Genomic DNA, 18,167 nt, shown 5'->3' with positions numbered 1-18,167 from the left:
AATAAAAAATGGCTAAATAAAGTCCGAAAATAATATAAAAATAAAAAAATAAAGTCCGAAAATACTTTTTTTTTTATTTGGTAGCATTTTTTTAGGAATTTGGAAGCAGATTTTTAGGAATTAAATTGTTATTATGGAAAGAGAGAAAAAAGGAATAATTGAGATAAATTATACTAATTAATCCTAATTAGCGGGATTTAGGTCCTCATTAATAGGAATTTTGTAAGTAGTAGATAATTATTGAAAAAAAAACGTGGGATTTAGTTGCCTTATTAATAGGAATTTTGTTAATACTAGATAATTATTAAAAAAAGACGTGAGGTCGCATAAGGGTAAGATTGGAAATAAATATTCTAGGGGTTTTTCACAAAGAAAGAATTATGGTATGGACATATCACTATTTGTTATCCATAGAAGGGGTGTATTGCTAATGACCCCAATTTTTTATGTAAACAAATAATTATGATATAGTTCACATAATGTAGTATGATATTTGTTACGTTACATGGATGGGGCGATTGATTTTTCTAACGATGCATGTAGTGATATTACGTTTCTTATTCGTCCATTCTTAATTTAAAAAAAATCTTTATATCTATCTCAAGAAGCTCGTCAAATTCTTGCCAAATTTTCAATATATTATTATGCTTCACCCGATGAGCTCATCTGCTTCTAATAAAGTTATATCTTTTTATTAATATTAATCGACAATGACAGTAATCGACTAACGCGTAGTTGATTAAGGAAAATCAGCAACTAAAATCGTAGTTGAATAGTTGATTAATGAAATCAATTTCAAAAGTAACAAAAACGAATATAATGTCGTCAGTGATACCCAACACGATTCAACAAAAAAAAAAAACAATAGCAACAACCGCAAAAATAACAAAAACAACTAAAAAACAGCGAACCAACTATCTTTACAATAAAAAAAATACAAAAATCGTACTTGATCTACACAATTTCTTATAGAAATTAATCGAAAACCAATTAAAAATCCACCACCAACAACTGCAAATGTAAATAATAGGGACAATCATTGTCAATAACCATCACATATAATTCAAAAATACAGTAATCAACTACTAAAATAAATAAATAAACTATTATATTAAATTAAATTTACTTAACTCATTCTGCCATGGAACAACAAACCATCTCCAATGTACAATAAATTATAGTAACCATAAATTGTTATTTGCGAAACTGTTGATGAAGGAAAACTTGAAGTTGAAAACTGAAATAATCCCATACGAAAAGGGCAGAAAAGGAATCCCAATATTGTACATAAAAAAATATATAAAACAAACAATAGTAACTCAACCTGAATCACTTCTTTGACCTTCAGTTTTTACATAGGAATCTTTTGTTACGATCCGAAAATTGTTTTCTTTCTCGGGATACTAATAATAATATTAGGGTAAATTACGACCACATCCCTGAAGTAAAGTGTAATTACGTAAAAACTTATTTTCAAGAAATTACATCCAATCCCCTGTAGTTTGTAAATTTCTTACATCCACCCTCCTACAAAAGGATGTTAGTGTAAGAAATCTACAAATTGCAAGGGGTGGATGTAATTATGGAAAAATAAGGGGTTCGTTAATAGACCATACCTCATGGAATGATTGTAATTTTGTAATATTATTGCAATTTGCATTTACTTTCTTATTTTGCCCTATTAATTAATTTAGGACAAAATGCACTTTTTCCCCTATAAGTTTCTTGTTTTTCGCACTTTCCCCCCTCGAATATTTATTGATTGCACTTTGCCCATAAGCTAATTTGGGAGGGCATTGTGCAACAAAAATAACATTTTAAAGGAGCAATGTGCAAAAAAGTAATGTTTGTAAGGGCAACATGCAAAAAAATAATATTTAAAGGAGGCAATGTGCAACAAAAATACTCAATTCTAATGAGTAATCAATTAGAATTATGTTATCGGATCAATGTGCAACAAAAATAATATTTTAAAGAGAAACATTCATCTGTACAAATTTTGAGGGGTAAAATGCGAAAATTAAAAATTACAGCCGCTGATGTATTGCTTTCCCCAATTGAAATGGATGCTATATACATCTCGTGATATTATTTTACAATATTTTTTAGATATTTAAAAAAGTGTTAAAAATAATATATATATATTGCCAAAATATAATATCCATTGGAAATATCAAATTTGTCGAAACAAAAAAGGGGTTGTCTAGAGTCCGAGAGGGTTGTACTTCTCGGACCGTAATCAACCAATAAAATTGTGCCACATAGGATTAGTACGTACCCTGTAGGAAAATGTACGACCCCTATGGTACAAGTGAAATTACATAAAAACCCTTTCATTAAAACTTAAAAACTCAATTAGAAAATCAATAATTTAAAAGTTAAATACAAATTAACAAGTTTAAAATTATAATACGTCTAATTATTCCCAGAGTTTAAACCCTAATCGTCTGTAATCGTTCTTTTCTATCCATCATCGATCGTCTAAAAAAAATTATCATCATTATTCACCGTTCTTCATGGATTATCAAAATAAAGCATTGATAATTCATGGATAAAGTTCTCATGGTACAATCACATACGGTACTAATATCTTTCTGAATCAGAGTCAATGTACAATCCTGGAATTAACAGGAGCATCATGAATCAGACTTTTGGCACTTATCTTCCTTGGGACTATTGTTCTTCTTATCTTCATCTGGAAATATTATATTGGAATTAAGTTCTTTTCTGCACATAATGGTTTCTCTTGATTTTGGCTGCATTTTTTGGAAATGTTTCATTTACTTTGCTCCTTGGTTCACCTGGTTCTTAATCATGATATAGTGTAAGTTAATTAATCAAATACTATCAATGTTTGTTTTAAGTTAATTAATCAAATACTATCAATGATTGTTTTGGTATTTCTGAAATTTAGTTTATCAAAATCGAATTTAAACCTGAATACATGACAACCAACAAGTTTTGTAGTAATGTAAGTCGCATTATTCGTGGATACTAATGCAAATATTGCTCCACGGTTTTTTTCTTATTAATCATACAGCTATGCCCGTAAGCATTGCTTCGGTGCCTCGGTGGTAGGCTGGTATGGTACTACATAGCCAGGTGGTGGTGGTGATCAAAGCTCCAAAGGGAGATGAAGATTATGTAAAAGCACGCAGTTACCTTGTTCTATGCAGTCTGTAGTTAAGATCACATGGTGTATCATGCCTCAAAAGTTTTGGCAATAGTTGAGTTATTAACTAGACTCGCGAGTTTTGACTCATAATCTCATCTGTTTTTGTTCTATATTTTCTTATAAGATGTGACCATTTTCGTTTCCTTTTAATTTTATTTTCTTCATTTTTTACATTGCTTTGCAATTCTTGATTAGCATGAACAAATATGTCATCTAGACAGACACCTTTCAAGACACTGGCGAATTGAGATATTCCATTATTATACTAACAATCCATAAGGTTTCATTTTAATTTCTTGCTTATGTAACTTTTGGCTGCTTATTATTTGGTAAATTTAATTCATCTATCACTTCATATCTCATGTGCTATTTGCTGATGTCATGATGAGCTTAATTGCATTATGGAACAGTAAGTAGGACAAGGGATGATGAGCAAGGCTACCAAGTTTCAACTTACAAAACCTGAAGAATAAGTAGATGAGCTTAATTGCATTATGTATTATTAATCCCTAAAATTATATTATATAATAGAAGCCTATAGACCTAAACAACACATAAAGTTCACTTCAATTTTTTGTATACAACTCGTGAAAATCAAAATGGTGTCTTGAAGGTCAAACATTTCCAGGTAGTCGATCATATACATGTGAGTGCATCCCTTGGGTAGTCTCCATAAATTAAATTGGTTTATAAGGAAACATCGGAGCAATAAATTTGTTCCCATCTAAACATTATCGGGAGTTTGTCGCCGTCGCGAATAACATATCTTTGCTTGAATTATTGATTTTGCTGCACCCACGTCTTCAAAACACTCTTATATGTGAGGTGAACGCGAATTCCTGCGTTTCGAATCCTACGAGGATTGTTACCTATAAGAAAACAAAAGATATTGACATTAATAAATCAATCTTCGACAATGACAAACAAGCTCGAGAACATCTATCATACATTTAAAGACCAATCATACTTTCTCGACTCTCGAGTATCTTCTGACCGAAGGAGACAACCCTTCTTTAGCCTGAGGCAGATTAGTGACTGAGCGAGCTGCTACATGTTCGGCTGAGTTCCTCTAGAGACCAATCATCTTTCTTAGTTACAATTTCCCCTACTTTCTCGGAAGCTTGAAAATGGAAGGATGTCTCGGAAGGGACAAGACATGAGGAAGAAAATTGCGAACCACGTGGACCAAGAGTAATAGATTTCCATTAACTCTTTTATTTTGGTTTATAGCGATCAATAATTACAACTCTACTGACAAATATTTTTTGAATTCTGAAGATATGTAAATGAATTTTGTTATTTCACACGTGCCATTTGCTCGATAAATTATGATTCACATTCGCATTGGGTGTCGTCAAATGAATATTTGACATTCACATTCGTATTTGACACGGCTGAGTTCTCCCTAAAGTCAGATCCAGACCTTCGAATTTCAGGACTCCGACACCTGGAATTCGTCGTCTCGTGTTTCCTACTTTTCTTCCCCGAATGCCAATTTTAACAAAAAATTCGTGTTTGATGCACCAAATTTGAGAAAAAACCTGCACAAAGCTTACAGTTTGGGGAAGAATAGAGTTAGAAATTTTGATTTTGGGGGAAAATGGTTTGGAAGATTAGGATTTCTTTTCTTAATGAAGGGAAATTAGGAATTGACGTGTAATTTGTTGTTCTTTGATTATGATTATGATTATTTTATTATTTATTTATGTTTGGATGATACAAATTTAATGGATATTTTATTTTCAATTTAAACATATAAAGGTTAATTACGTAATTTACATAAAGTACGATGTGTGTACGAGTGTGTACGATGTGTTTTACTGGGTTTGTACAAATCTCTAGTGTCGTACTAGATCGTACATAAAATTGATGGATGGGATTAAATTTTAATTATTTGTATGGACCAGATTGAATATTTTACGGTCCGAGAAGTACAATCTTCTCGGACCCTAGACAACCCCAACAAAAAATATCTCTTTCTAATAAAATCAAAACACGTTACTTTCCTACTTAAATTCATTTTCTCCTCAAAATACCTCCTACTAATAATTAAAAAAACACTTTTAAATTAATTTTGAAATAAAAATACTTTCAATTTTATTTTCTCAAAATATCCTCATCCGCCATTTGTAGATCGCAAGATATAATTCCACCTGCTCTGAATTTATTTATTTTTATTTAATTTATTTTCTATTACTTAACAAAAATAAGATATTGTATGAATGATAGAAAACAATCAGAAGTCCTACAAAATTGATCACAAGTGCACATTTAATTATTTACTCCAACTTTTGTAACGGGATTTCGACTTTTCTATCATATTGTAACAAATATGAATATCGCCAATCAAACTTTTTACTAACTCATAATAATTGCAAGTGAACGAGGCCTCGGTGTATAAATAACTATAACTAATTCTCCAATCTCCATTCCTTCTCTCAAATCTCAATATATTTATTTTTTTCAGAAATAACTATAAATTCGTGATGATAAATTTTGTAGAATTATGAAAATAAAAAAGAAAATAAAGGGGATCTTGGTCAACCCTTTGAATGAAGACAAAAAGGTAAAACTGTAGGGGTAATTCTGTAATTTCACACAATTCAACTGCATCTTCCGTAAAAATAAATTAATTTTGTTTTAATTTAATTTTTCCTTTAGTGGCTGTTTTGCCTTTTGTCCTTTTTTTAACTCGATATATAAATACAGCATCTTCACATTTTCCATTCTCTCTTTTATCTCACAAAGCAACGCCGATGAACAGAAGACGGAAACTCGAAGATGCCGAAACCGGCTGCCGGAAAAAGTCCAATTTTTCGCCGGATATCGACGGAGGCTGCGACTACTTTGATGCTTTGCCGGACGACCTTGTTCTCTCTATTCTCTGTAAACTCAGTTCCACCGCTCTTTGCCCTGCCGATTTCTTCAATGTTCTCATAACGTATGGTTTTTTTTTTTTTTTTAATTTAATTTTTTTTCTCTGAGAAATGTTCGGAATTTTTTTTTTTTCTGATTTTCGATTTTTTTTTAATTTGGTTTGATTTGAATTAACAACAGATGCAAAAGACTGAATCGTTTAGGGCTGAACGATCAAGTTCTATCGAAAGTATGCCGGAGAATGTTGGCGGTGAAGGCAAAAAACTGGTCGGAATCTGCTCATCGTTTTCTCAAACTCTGCGCCGACGCCGGCAATGTTGAAGCCTGCTTCACTCTCGGCATGGTTAGCTTTTTTTTTTTTTTTTTTTTTTTTTATTTTTTTTTTTGGCATGATAAATTAGGATGTTATGCAATCGCTGAGATTTATTGATTGTGTTACTGTTTCTGCGGCGCAGATTCGATTCTACTGCCTGCAAAATAGAGGAAGCGGAGCGTCGTTCATGGCGAAGGCCGCGATTGGATCTCACGCGCCGGCGCTCTACTCACTCGCCGTCATTCAGTTCAACGGCAGCGGCGGCTCGAAGAACGACAAGGATCTGCGCGCCGGTGTCGCGTTGTGCGCACGCGCCGCTTTTCTCGGCCACATCGACGCGCTCCGGGAGCTCGGCCACTGCCTGCAAGACGGCTACGGCGTGAAGCGAAACGTCGCCGAGGGGCGGCGGTTCCTAATCCAAGCCAACGCGCGTGAGTTGGCCTCTGTCCTGGTCACGTGCCCCTCGGCGGAGTTGCCTCGGTCATGGCTGGCGTTGAACACCCACCGCCACGGCGGCGACGGCGACGGTGGTTGCCTACTGCTGAGTGATTTCGGGTGTAATGTGCCGACTCCGGCGCCTCACCCGGCGAACCAGTTCCTATCCGACTGGTTCTCGGATCGGAGCGGGAAAGTCCCTGGGGCGGGGCTCCGGCTGTGTTCTCATCCCGGCTGCGGTAGACCGGAGAGCCGGCGGCATGAGTTCCGGCGGTGTTCGGTATGCGGAGAAGTGAATTACTGTTCACGCGCTTGTCAGGCGCTTGATTGGAAGATGCGCCATAAGATGGAATGCGCACCCGTGGGGAGATGGGCCGAGGAGGACGGTCAATTTGACGGCAACGGTTTCTTTAACGGCAACAATAACGTTGATGATGTTAACGGCAACGCTAATGAGGACGACGCGATGGAGGAAAGTTAACGGTGGAAATTGAAAGTAAGAGAGAGTGTGTGTGTGTGGACTGTGAATGTGACGGTAACGGCACGGGAGTCTTTTGGGGTTTTGAGGATGAAAAAAAAGGGTTTGTGGGGGGAAAATGAAGAAGATGGAAAGATTTGTGGCCAAATTTTGTGGGTGGAAAAGTGAATTACATCTTGTATTATCATGGTCAGTTTGTTGTATAGGGAATTGTAGTTTATTCGGCTCTAATTTCGAAAAGAAAACAAGGGGATTGAGATTTAATTTATTCTCTCCAATTCTTGCAATTACATTTTATTTTTTAATTAATTGCTCTTCTCATGCATAAAAATGGTTGATTTTTCGAATTATGTATTCATTTATATATTAAATTACATAAATAATAAAAATACAAGGGTGCATTCATAATTTCTGAAAAATATTATAATGTTTAATATCATTCCACAAATTACATTCGGGGCGTATAAATTTATTTTAGTATGAAATTAACATCTACAAAAATATTAAAACAACACTACAGGTGAAAAGGAGACATAATAATTAATTTTTTTGTTAAACGTATGCAATTCGGAGTTTTTATTTAAAATGAAATTTGGTTTTATTTTGAGTGGAAAAGAGTTTCCAATTTTTCATTATTATTAGAAACATCCCCGAAAATTTTAAATATTTATGGAAACGACCCTGAAAAGTTTCCGATAGGTGTCATGAAGTTTCGATTTCCAAAACGTGGAAACGCGTGTGGATTGAAGTTTCCGTGAATCACAGGCTGCAAGTGTTATAAAGTAGTGTGATATGCTAAAGTCATGATTGGCTATTCATATCTTGTAACCAGCCTTTAGATGTATTATTTTCGGAAAAAAATCGTGCCCCCCTACAAAATGATGTAGTTTGTATCCGCCCCTGGTTGAAAGAGTAATTTAGTCTTCTAAATTTTTTCATTTCTAAAATTAACATATATATATTAATGTTTTTTTTTTGGTTATACATACATGTACCTAAACTTTAGAGGAGAGCTATTTTAAAATGGATGGAGTATGAATTAAAATAGCAAAACTGATGATCAAATGACAAGACCAAATGACAAGAGATTGTTGATGGTGTTGGGCTTTATTCACATTTGTCCGAGTGTACAGCATTATCACTCACATGATAGATAGATATTGTGGGTCATAATCATGGGCACCTATTAATTACTCTTAGTTTCTTCGTAACAAAGTGAAGCATACATTATTCCAAATCATATTATAATGCATATGACCATATGATTAATTTAGCAAGTTGTTCCTCGTTGGCTATCTCGACTTTGTGGAAATGGTTAATGGGCTTTTTCTCTGGCGTTGTTGTAAGAATCTCTTACCCACTCGACAAAATTTGGTCGAAAGGAAAATTACTGAAGATAGTTTATGCGAAGTACGTGGTGCCGCTGAAGAAGATGTGCTTAACAGTTTATCTTATTGTACCTTCATTAGTAAATGCAGTTTCTCTAGATTCCGTAGAATGTTCTCTAGTTTGTACTTGTTTAGTGCAAAAATGCAATTTCTGACGCACCACAATCTGATATTTATAATCCGAGAGAGACATCTTATAGTCATCTTGTTTCTAAATATGGAGCTCGAATGGAGTAAAACTGAAGAATATTTCGCATAATATCTAGAAGATTACACTAAATTTGACACTGTAAGAATGAACATGTAAAAAGATTCATAGTTGATGGATAGTTGCAATTACCAAAAAAGATAAAAAATTTCGTAATTTGACTTTAACCGTAATTTACCCTATCAAATAGAAGGACAACATAGGTATTCATTCTATCCTAAGGTAGCAGGTAAGTTCAAATGACAATCCAGGTAAGTTACTGTTCCTTTTCATGCTGTACCACTTTATGATTGGTCAAACTGAAATGCTAATTGTAGCGGGACTTTTACTGAAATAGGCTTATTTGCAGCGGTACCTTTTCATTTCAACTTTTCCAACTTTTTGAAATTCTCAAAACGCTCTCAACTAGCAAAAGTCCCGAATTAAGATTTTCGTGTTTTTTTAATAAATCGACTGCCCGACGACAACATATAACAATATGGCCGATCCTGACGAGTTTTACGAGGTAAATCGAAGAAACTCCCGGATTTTTTTGGTTTTTCGTCGGGTCTAACGTGCTGTGTAGCACGGGAATCCCAAAAATTAGGGTTTCCCGTGCTGTACAGCACGGGAGCACTTAAAAAAAAAAAAAAAAATTGAAAATACAGGTCCCGTCTTGGGGAGCACGGGAACATCGTGCTCCCGTCTTGTGGAGCACGGAAATATCGTGCTCCCGTCTTGTGAAGCACGGGAATATCGTGCTCCCGTGCCATAGAGGACGGGAATAGTAAACCTCCGTGCCTTCTGGCACGGGAACACCTAATTTTTTTTTTTTTTTTTTTTTTTTTAATATTGTTATTTATATACTAATTATTACTTGTTATATCTTAATAGGGTACTGAAGGTGATTTTGACGATGAGTTTACAACTGACCGTGACAAAGCGTACAACGAGTACGAGGATCCCAACATGTGTTTCGATGTTCCTCAAGACACACCAACAACTTCTGAGGATCAGAGTGAACATTTCAATGTAGGTGTTGAGTTTGAAACTGGGAAAGAATTAGTGGAATGGGCAAAAAAAATGGGTGCTACTCATGGTTATCGATTGATAGTAACTTCAAGCAAGAAAAACGTGTATGTAGTAATTAGATGTCATTTGTCTGGGGAGGGACGTGAAAAACGAACCGTAGGTGCGATACCACGGAATGTGGGAACAAAAAAATGTGGATGTCCTTTTCGTATATACTGTAGCAAAAGTTCAAACGATGGACTATGGCGAATGAATTTAAAAAGTGGCATTCACACTCACCCGATACTACCGTATCCTACCGGACAAGGACCGGATAGTCGTTTGACACCAGAAGAATACGAGGTAGTGAAGTTACTTAGAAGGAGTCACGTGAAGCCGGCATTAATTATGGATCGATTGAGAAAGGATAATCCACAGACATCAACGAGCGTGAAACATGTCTACAACCAACTTGAGAAGATGAAAAAAGAGAATATGGCGGGGAAGACTGTGATACAACACGTGATGTCGAACCTTCAAGATTCTGGATATGAATATTGGTATCGAAGTAATGAAGGTGATGATACACTTACTGATTTGATGTTCGCTGCTCCTATTTCGTTGAAACTTTTGCGGTTATTCTCTCACGTTATATTGATGGACTGCACTTACAAAACCAATAGGTATGTTGTTAATTAGTATTTATTATTGTGCTATTTTACATATGGTGATTGCATTTGATATTTATGTATTTACGTAGGTATGAGATGCCACTTTTGGAAATAATTGGAATCACTCCTGTTGGTAAGAATTTTACAATTGCTGTTGCTTTCATGTCACATGAAGATGCAAACACATACGAATGGGCTTTGCGTTGTTTGAAATGTGCTTTAGGGGGGCTGGTACCTAATGTGATATTGACGGATCGTGAATTGGGACTTATCAAAGCAATGCCTCTAATATTTCCACATTCCGCTCATTTCTTGTGTTTGTTTCACATCAATAGAAACGTGGAAAAAAATGCATCGAGATTTATTGGTAGTACTAAACACGGGCTTATATTTCGGCGCATACAGTGGGCAAAATTAGTGGAATCAAAAACAGAAGAAGATTACAATGATAATTACGAGGATATGGTTAGACGCTATGGTTGTTATCCCAAATTGATATCATACCTTGACGATACTTGGCTAATTTACAAGCACAAATTCGTCAAAGCATGGACTAATAAGATTTTGCATTTTGGGAACACGTCGACATCTAGGTATGTTGGGTTTCATTATCGTCTTGTATTTTATATTATATTGTGGGCGTTTTTATTTATTAGTTGTTATTTTAATGGCTATTAACAGGGTGGAAAGTGCTCATAAATCGTCGAAAGGTTGGATTAATGCTTCTACCGGTGGTGTGAACACCATTCAATATCAGCTCGACTCCGGGGTTGAGTATCAACTAACCAAGATCAAGGGTGAGTTTTCAAAATGCAGTTTAATCCGATTGCACTCATCATCGTATCCGGTATTTCAGGGTTTGATATGCAAAGTCACACATAAAGCATTAAATTTGCTTGATGATGAGCTCAAAAAACCGGGGTTTGAAGACCCATCTCTTTGTGATCACGTTTTGTGGGATACCCATGCACTTCCTTGTGCATGCCGAATTGCGTTGAAAATCCAGCAACGTGATACATTTATATGTATGGATCTACATCCATTTTGGAGTACCATGCACGTTGAAGAACCAGAAATACCCGAAGCACAGATGGATCGTGAAACAAATATGAGAGACCGAATAATCAGACTAGCCACGGAAGTGTTAGAAAAAGATTATATGACTCAAAAGATGACTGCTGATTACATGAATAGCACTATTCATCCAGACACCACCCATTTGGCAGAGCCTGCATATGTTATACCGAAAGGAAGGCCAAAGGATAAACCGACGAAGAGAGATAAATCCGGTTGGGAGTTCCCACCATTCCAGCGGAAGCCGTCTACTGGTGAAGAAAAGGGTAAATCGTCTGCAGGTTCTAAGGGTCGAAAAAATACTTCTACCGGAACCCCACCATCGAATGTAACCGATCCCGGTTCTGGTCGTGGACGGGGGCGGGGTCGAGGGAGTGGTAGATCAAGTGATGAATCCACTGCCAATCAGAATCGTACGCCAATGCCTCGAAAGGAACCGGGCGATGAGCTCAATTTCAGATCTTACATCCCAGGTTTTGTGGCAGGATCTATTGTGTCGTATGTTAATGTTGTAGCAGATGGAAATTGTGGGTACAGATGTGTTGCAGAAGCAGTGTTCCGAGATCAGAACAGATGGAGTCGTGTAAGGAGAGATTTGATTGCCGATATGTACGAGCATTTTGGTACGTACGCATCGCAAAATGGTCAAGATGAAGTCATCCGATGGATAGAAAAATGCGATTGGCAAGAAGGACCGTGCAGTCGGGACAAATGGATGTCATTTCCGGATATGGGAATGTCGATAGCGACTAAATACAATGCGGCTCTGGTTTTATACGCCATTGGCGGAAATATAACCTACTTACCTCTAGTTGGTCCGGGTGAATTATCCCATATGATCCATATGGTGTTGTTAGGAGACCATTTTGTCCTTATCCAGTTACCGGTTAATTGTCCTCTACCACCTATCACTCCACAGTGGCGACATGTTAGAGCCGCAAATCTTGCCCACTTGTCGGAAATGTTCGAAGAACGCCTATACATGTGGCGTCGTTTATCTAGGTTGGGATAGGTCCTTGTATTATTTTATTTTAGTTGGTATGTATTTGGACCTTGTATTATTTTATTTTAGTTGGTATGTATTTGGACCTTGTATTATTTTATTTTAGTTGGTATGTATTTTGGACCTTGTATTATTTTATTTTAGTTGGTATGTATTTTGGACCTTGTATTATTTTATTTTAGTTTGTATGTTTGGACCTTGTATTATTTTAGATGGAAATACCATAAATAAAATAGTCAAACAAAAATAACATAAATGTCAAACAAATACAAAACATACCCAAATGTCAGAAAAAACAAATAAATGTCAAACCAAAGCCGTCTACTGTCTACCCCTAGACCTCCTCGAAGTGCCACTCGTCCCACCCGGTCGCCGACGCGGTGGTGGCATCTCCATAAAGTCGTCGTCGTCGGAATCTCCAGTGGGGGATAAACCTAGAAAACGTGCATGTGGCTCCAAACGAGGCTGTAACTGGACACGTAGATGCTGGGGTATCTCGTGCATGTGCGGATGGATGATACGCACAATGTCATAAAAGTCCGGCTGAATAGGAGGGGGGCGTACGACTGGCGGTGGTCGTTCTGGCGCTGGATCCCGGTTGATCACGTACTGATGAGTACGAGGAACGTACCACTCCATGTACCGAGTGGCAGTCTCAGACGGCGGCCAGGCTAATGTCCTACCGTCCATCGTAATCGAGCTGGTAGCCAGGTCCATCCACTCCTGCACTGGAGGATCATACCGTACCTGGTACGTCTGTCCTCCAAGCGGACCACGTAGGCACGGCTCTCTGGACTGGATGTAGCACTGCGGAACGGTCTGTCTGAAGCCAAACTGCCGAAGGACGCGATCCGGTAAATATGGCTCGACAATCTCCATAAACTGTATGCACCCATAATATAATGTACGCGGAACGCGTCTATGTACGTGCGGCCCGTAAGGCATCCAGTCAATCTGGAAAATTATATTAACGTAATAAAAATTACATTTACATAATAATTAATAATAAATAACTTCAACAATTAAAATACATACCTGATCGGCCTGCATATCATCAAGCATCCTTCGGACCGAGAGCAAGTCCGAAATACCCTTGCGTGGTTTCCATTTCAGGAAACGAGGCTGCATCTCCCTATAATCCGAATTAATAGGTGCTCGGAAAGGGCGAAAGTACTCGTAAATCCAGCACTACAAATAAACGAGACTATATTAGATTAATATTATCTTAAATCACAATATATTATATTACATTAATACTACCTACGTTATACTAATTATAATAATATATTATATTAAAATTTAACTTAAATACCTGGAGCAGTAACGTGCAACCCGCTAACCCCTTAACGTGGGCCCTACTAGCCAAGCCCAACTGTCGGTATAAATGAGCCAAGACAGCTGCACCCCAAGCATACTCGCCGACGTGCTCGAGATCGGAAGAATATCTCATCCACGTTGGCTTGAACCTGTCTACACTCCGGTCGGGGAACAAAGCCATACCGATCAAAAACGTCAAATATCCTACAACCTTCTGCCGACAAGTTCGGGACCGACTACGCACACGCTCCACAAACTCTGACCATTTTATCCCACTATTGCCGAGCTTGGCATGCGCCTCGACCATGTCCAAATCAAGAACCTCAGCTAGCAACAACTCACTCATAGGCCTCTCCTCAACAGAATCACCGTGCACCGCTAAACCGTCAACACGCAACCCCAAAATCAAATGGACATCATGTAGGGTGATCGTCATCTCACCCCAAGGCATGTGGAAACTGTTCGTTTCCGGCTGCCACCTCTCTATAAATGCCCCCATGAGTCCCTTGTCTACATTTTTAATGTAGAAGTACTCGAGTGAGTCTAGGCCAGATACCTCCAGTAGCTCTAACTCATCCTGCCCGTAAGGAGCCATGAGTTGCTTCAACTCATGTTTCCTAAAAGCATTAAGCGCAGTAATCCTTGACTCACATCGCCCCACGCTGCGCTCCTGTAGAATTTCTAATTTAATCAGACAAAATATATTAAAATAAATATATTTAAAATATATAAAAATAAATATATTTAAACTTACATGTCCTGCCCAAATGTAGTAGGCAATATGACTCTTAAAACTAGGAATCATCCTCCAATCAGTCGGTCCTCCTGGAGCCGGACCATGTAACTCAAGTGGGCCACTGAAAGTGTCAAACTCGTACCGAGACTTCCGTGCGCGCGCGGCCGGGACGGGAACATCATCATAATCGCTCTCAACATGGTCATGCTCCTCCTCGTGTCCCTCGTAGGGGATACCAGACTCTGCCCCTACAGATCGAATGCTACCCGCCATAGATCTAGAACTCTGATCTATGTGGGGAATCTCGTCCACGACCGGTAAACCAGTGTCGCGCTCCATAACTCTCCTACGACGATGAGATGCAGTCATACGAATGCGCTCCGCTTCCGCCTCGGCTTCAGTCGCGCCTTGCCCGCCATACCGAAATTTAATCTTCGGAATTTTATCCGAACTCGAAGAAGAACCCATAAGCCCTTTCCCCTTGTCCTGACGTGCCATCTGTAAAAGATTAAAAAACAAATTAAATAAAATAATTAAAAAAAAAAAAAAAAAAAAATAGTTTGAATTTCCCGTTCTGCAGAACACGGGAACTTGAAGAATTTTCAAGTTCCCGTGTTCTGCAGAACGGGAAACTCAAAAAATTTCAATCGCCCGTTCTCCAGAACACGGGAAACACAAAAATAAATTTTTTTTTTTTCGAAAAATTTAAATTTCTAAAATAATTTGGAACTCCCGTTTTGTGGAGAACGGGCACTTGAAGCACCCGTTTCCTGGAGCACGGAGAACTCAAGAACGTTGAATTTCCCGTGCTCTGCAGAACGGAGACCTCAAGATTTCTTGAATTCTCCGTTCTGCAGAGCACGGGAACTTCAACGTTCTTGAGTTCTCCGTGCTGCAGAAAACGGGTGCTTCAATTTTTTTTATTTTTTTTTCCGAAATTTGCTAGATCTATTCTTAAACACGTGTTTTTACCTAAATTGGAATTGAAACTAATTAAAAGTAGTAGGAAATCGAAAACTTACCGGAATCGAGCCTCGTTTGTACGGTTTGAATGTCGAAAAAAATTTACGAAATTCAAATTTCTAGAGAGTGTTTGGGAGTAGGAGAGAGAATTTGCAAGTTGGAAAAATTAAAATGAAAAAGCTACCGCTGCAAATAAGCCAATTTCAGTAAAAGTACCGCTGCAAATAGTAACACCCTTGGTCAAACAATGTCATGTAGTAAGAGATTGTCCAAATAAAATAAACAATAGTTAAAAAAAAAAAACAGTGGATTTTCAAAGTGAAGAATGTGGTTTTGTGGGGGGGAAAAATGAAAGTAAAAGGACACATAATAATAATACATGCAATACAAGCAATGAAAAAGATGACCCAATAAGTGTGACATAATTGATTGAGTGAGAAGAGCGCAACGACTAATGGTTCGAGTTCGATTCTTTTTGCCAATATTTTTTTTATAAGTCGAGTTCTTGAATGTGTGTGTGTGTATATATATATATATATATATATATATATATATATATATATATATATAATTGCAGATTCTTAAAGAGAAAAAGGATATATTATGGTGGTAGTGCACTTATTATTTCTTTTATCACCATTTATACCACTACTTAATTAGTATCCATATCCCAAATAAAATACTAAAAATTCAAACAAAATTAGGCACCCAATAGAATAGGATGTGGTCTACAAATTCCAGAAAAAGGCTAATATCCAATTTAGAGTAATCTTTTGTTAGATGAGTGGCAAGTTAGTTCCCCAACAAGTTGTTGATTGATGGTTGATAGAATGTGAGGATATAAAGCACTACTGTACTCGGTGTAACAATGGGTGACACCTCGGATTATTCTTCTTTTTTTTTTTTTTTTTAATTTTTTATTCAAAGTCCAATGGATTTGAAATTTTGGAATTATTTGAGATTTATTTTCATTTTATTTTTGAGAAATATATTTTTAGAGAATAATTTAAAAATGAAATTAATGTTTGTTTATAATTTGAAATGAGAAAAATATATTGCAAGTCTGTAAAAGTTTAATCGTGTTTAAATGTGTTGGAAAATGAAATTTTAGAAGAAGAATTAGAAACATAAAGTGGGTTTGTTTGTTTTTTTAGTGGAAGACACTTTTTTAAAATCTTTTAAATGTAATAGTAAAATTATCTCTAAAGAAGAGCGATATTTTTTAAATTTTTTAAAAATAATTATTTTAAAATGAGATGAAAATGGAACCAAACATTGCCATAATAGTTAATATCCTCACTTAGGGTTGCACTCGGAACAAAATTTCTAAATTTTGTCGATTCATATTCAATTTTTTTTCCAATTTCGGAACAGTATTTTTCTTTCAAATTTCTAAAATCCTATTATATTTTTTTTCGTTTTGTTTTTGTTTTGGATTGAATATGCAATATACTCCCTCTTCCTTCAGTATTTGTCGCTTCGGGACTTTTTTTTGTCCCAAATTATTTATCACTTTAGAATTTCAATGTTGAATCAATGAATTGCATTTTTTTAAATGTTGCTCCTTGTCACTCTAAATTGATAAACATAAAATTAATTGAGTGATATTCTAGGTCTTTTGCTAAAACTATAATTCATGCATATTTATTTATTTACTTAATATGTGCGCAACAAAGCAAAATGACATATATTATGAGGCAAAGGAACTATACGGACATTAGATAGAGAGTGCAGAATGAGGCGAAACACTTAGAGAGAGAGAGAGAGAGAGAGAGAGAGAGAGAGAGAGAGAGAGAGAGAGAGAGAGAGAGAGAGAGAGAGAGAGAGAGAGAGAGAGAGAGAGAGAGAGAGAGAGAGAGAGAGAGAGAGAGAGAGAGAGAGAGAGAGAGAGAGAGAGAGAGAGAGAGAGAGAGAGAGAGAGAGAGAGAGAGAGAGAGAGAGAGAGAGAGAGAGAGAGAGAGAGAGAGAGAGAGAGAGAGAGAGAGAGAGAGAGAGAGAGAGAGAGAGAGAGAGAGAGAGAGAGAGAGAGAGAGAGAGAGAGAGAGAGAGAGAGAGAGAGAGAGAGAGAGAGAGAGAGAGAGAGAGAGAGAGAGAGAGAGAGAGAGAGAGAGAGAGAGAGAGAGAGAGAGAGAGAGAGAGAGAGAGATCATTTGTGAGGTGAGGGGTACGGAATATCTGAATCTAGTGGATTGGAATATATTGCTGCCGGAATGGGACATAGGGCTCTCATTGAGTTCAAACATCATAAAATTGTTGTGTTCTTCATCTTCTTTGGTGTGTGTCTATTATGTGGTGCTGTGCTAATTTGATTGTGTTTTTCTGAGTTGACTCACTGAAGTTTCACCTTCACTTTTCATAACAAAAAAATTAACGGATGAATACTGTTTTTATATTTTTCAAATGCCTCAATTAGTACATTATTCCTAGAATTCGATTGGTTGGCTTTGAAAAGACGATTTTCGGCCTTCATGCATCATATTGGAAAAGAATGGAACAGCAGCAAAACTTTACCTGCAGTCTAGAGCTCTATTCAAAAAAC

The 18,167-nt window shown here is 36.8% G+C and overlaps 3 protein-coding genes across 3 annotated transcripts; all 3 read left to right on the top strand.

The window, feature by feature from the left end:
• Positions 1 to 5,843: 5,843 nt before the first annotated feature.
• LOC105971035 (F-box protein At1g67340) lies at positions 5,844 to 7,542 on the top strand. The gene is made up of 3 exons (XM_012995882.2): positions 5,844 to 6,116; positions 6,233 to 6,395; positions 6,508 to 7,542. The coding sequence occupies exons 1-3, from the start codon at positions 5,932 to 5,934 to the stop codon at positions 7,279 to 7,281; spliced, it is 1,122 nt and encodes a 373-aa protein (XP_012851336.2). The 5' UTR covers positions 5,844 to 5,931; the 3' UTR covers positions 7,282 to 7,542.
• Positions 7,543 to 9,351: 1,809 nt separating this feature from the next.
• LOC148766823 (uncharacterized) lies at positions 9,352 to 12,797 on the top strand. The gene is made up of 2 exons (XM_088825528.1): positions 9,352 to 9,379; positions 9,748 to 12,797. The coding sequence occupies exon 2, from the start codon at positions 11,131 to 11,133 to the stop codon at positions 12,619 to 12,621; it is 1,491 nt and encodes a 496-aa protein (XP_088681654.1). The 5' UTR covers positions 9,352 to 9,379; positions 9,748 to 11,130; the 3' UTR covers positions 12,622 to 12,797.
• On the top strand, positions 9,353 to 10,906 carry LOC148766824 (uncharacterized). Its single transcript, XM_088825581.1, has 5 exons — positions 9,353 to 9,379; positions 9,748 to 9,989; positions 10,107 to 10,547; positions 10,625 to 10,766; positions 10,871 to 10,906. The coding sequence occupies exons 1-5, from the start codon at positions 9,353 to 9,355 to the stop codon at positions 10,904 to 10,906; spliced, it is 888 nt and encodes a 295-aa protein (XP_088681707.1).
• Positions 12,798 to 18,167: the final 5,370 nt, after the last annotated feature.

This window comes from Erythranthe guttata, chromosome 11 (genome assembly GCF_056151865.1).
Source record: "Erythranthe guttata isolate IM_541 chromosome 11, IM_541, whole genome shotgun sequence".
In the NCBI taxonomy this organism is placed as follows: domain Eukaryota; kingdom Viridiplantae; phylum Streptophyta; class Magnoliopsida; order Lamiales; family Phrymaceae; genus Erythranthe; species Erythranthe guttata.
Note: the sequence above shows the minus strand (reverse complement) of the source record. Positions and strands in the feature narration are given on the sequence as shown.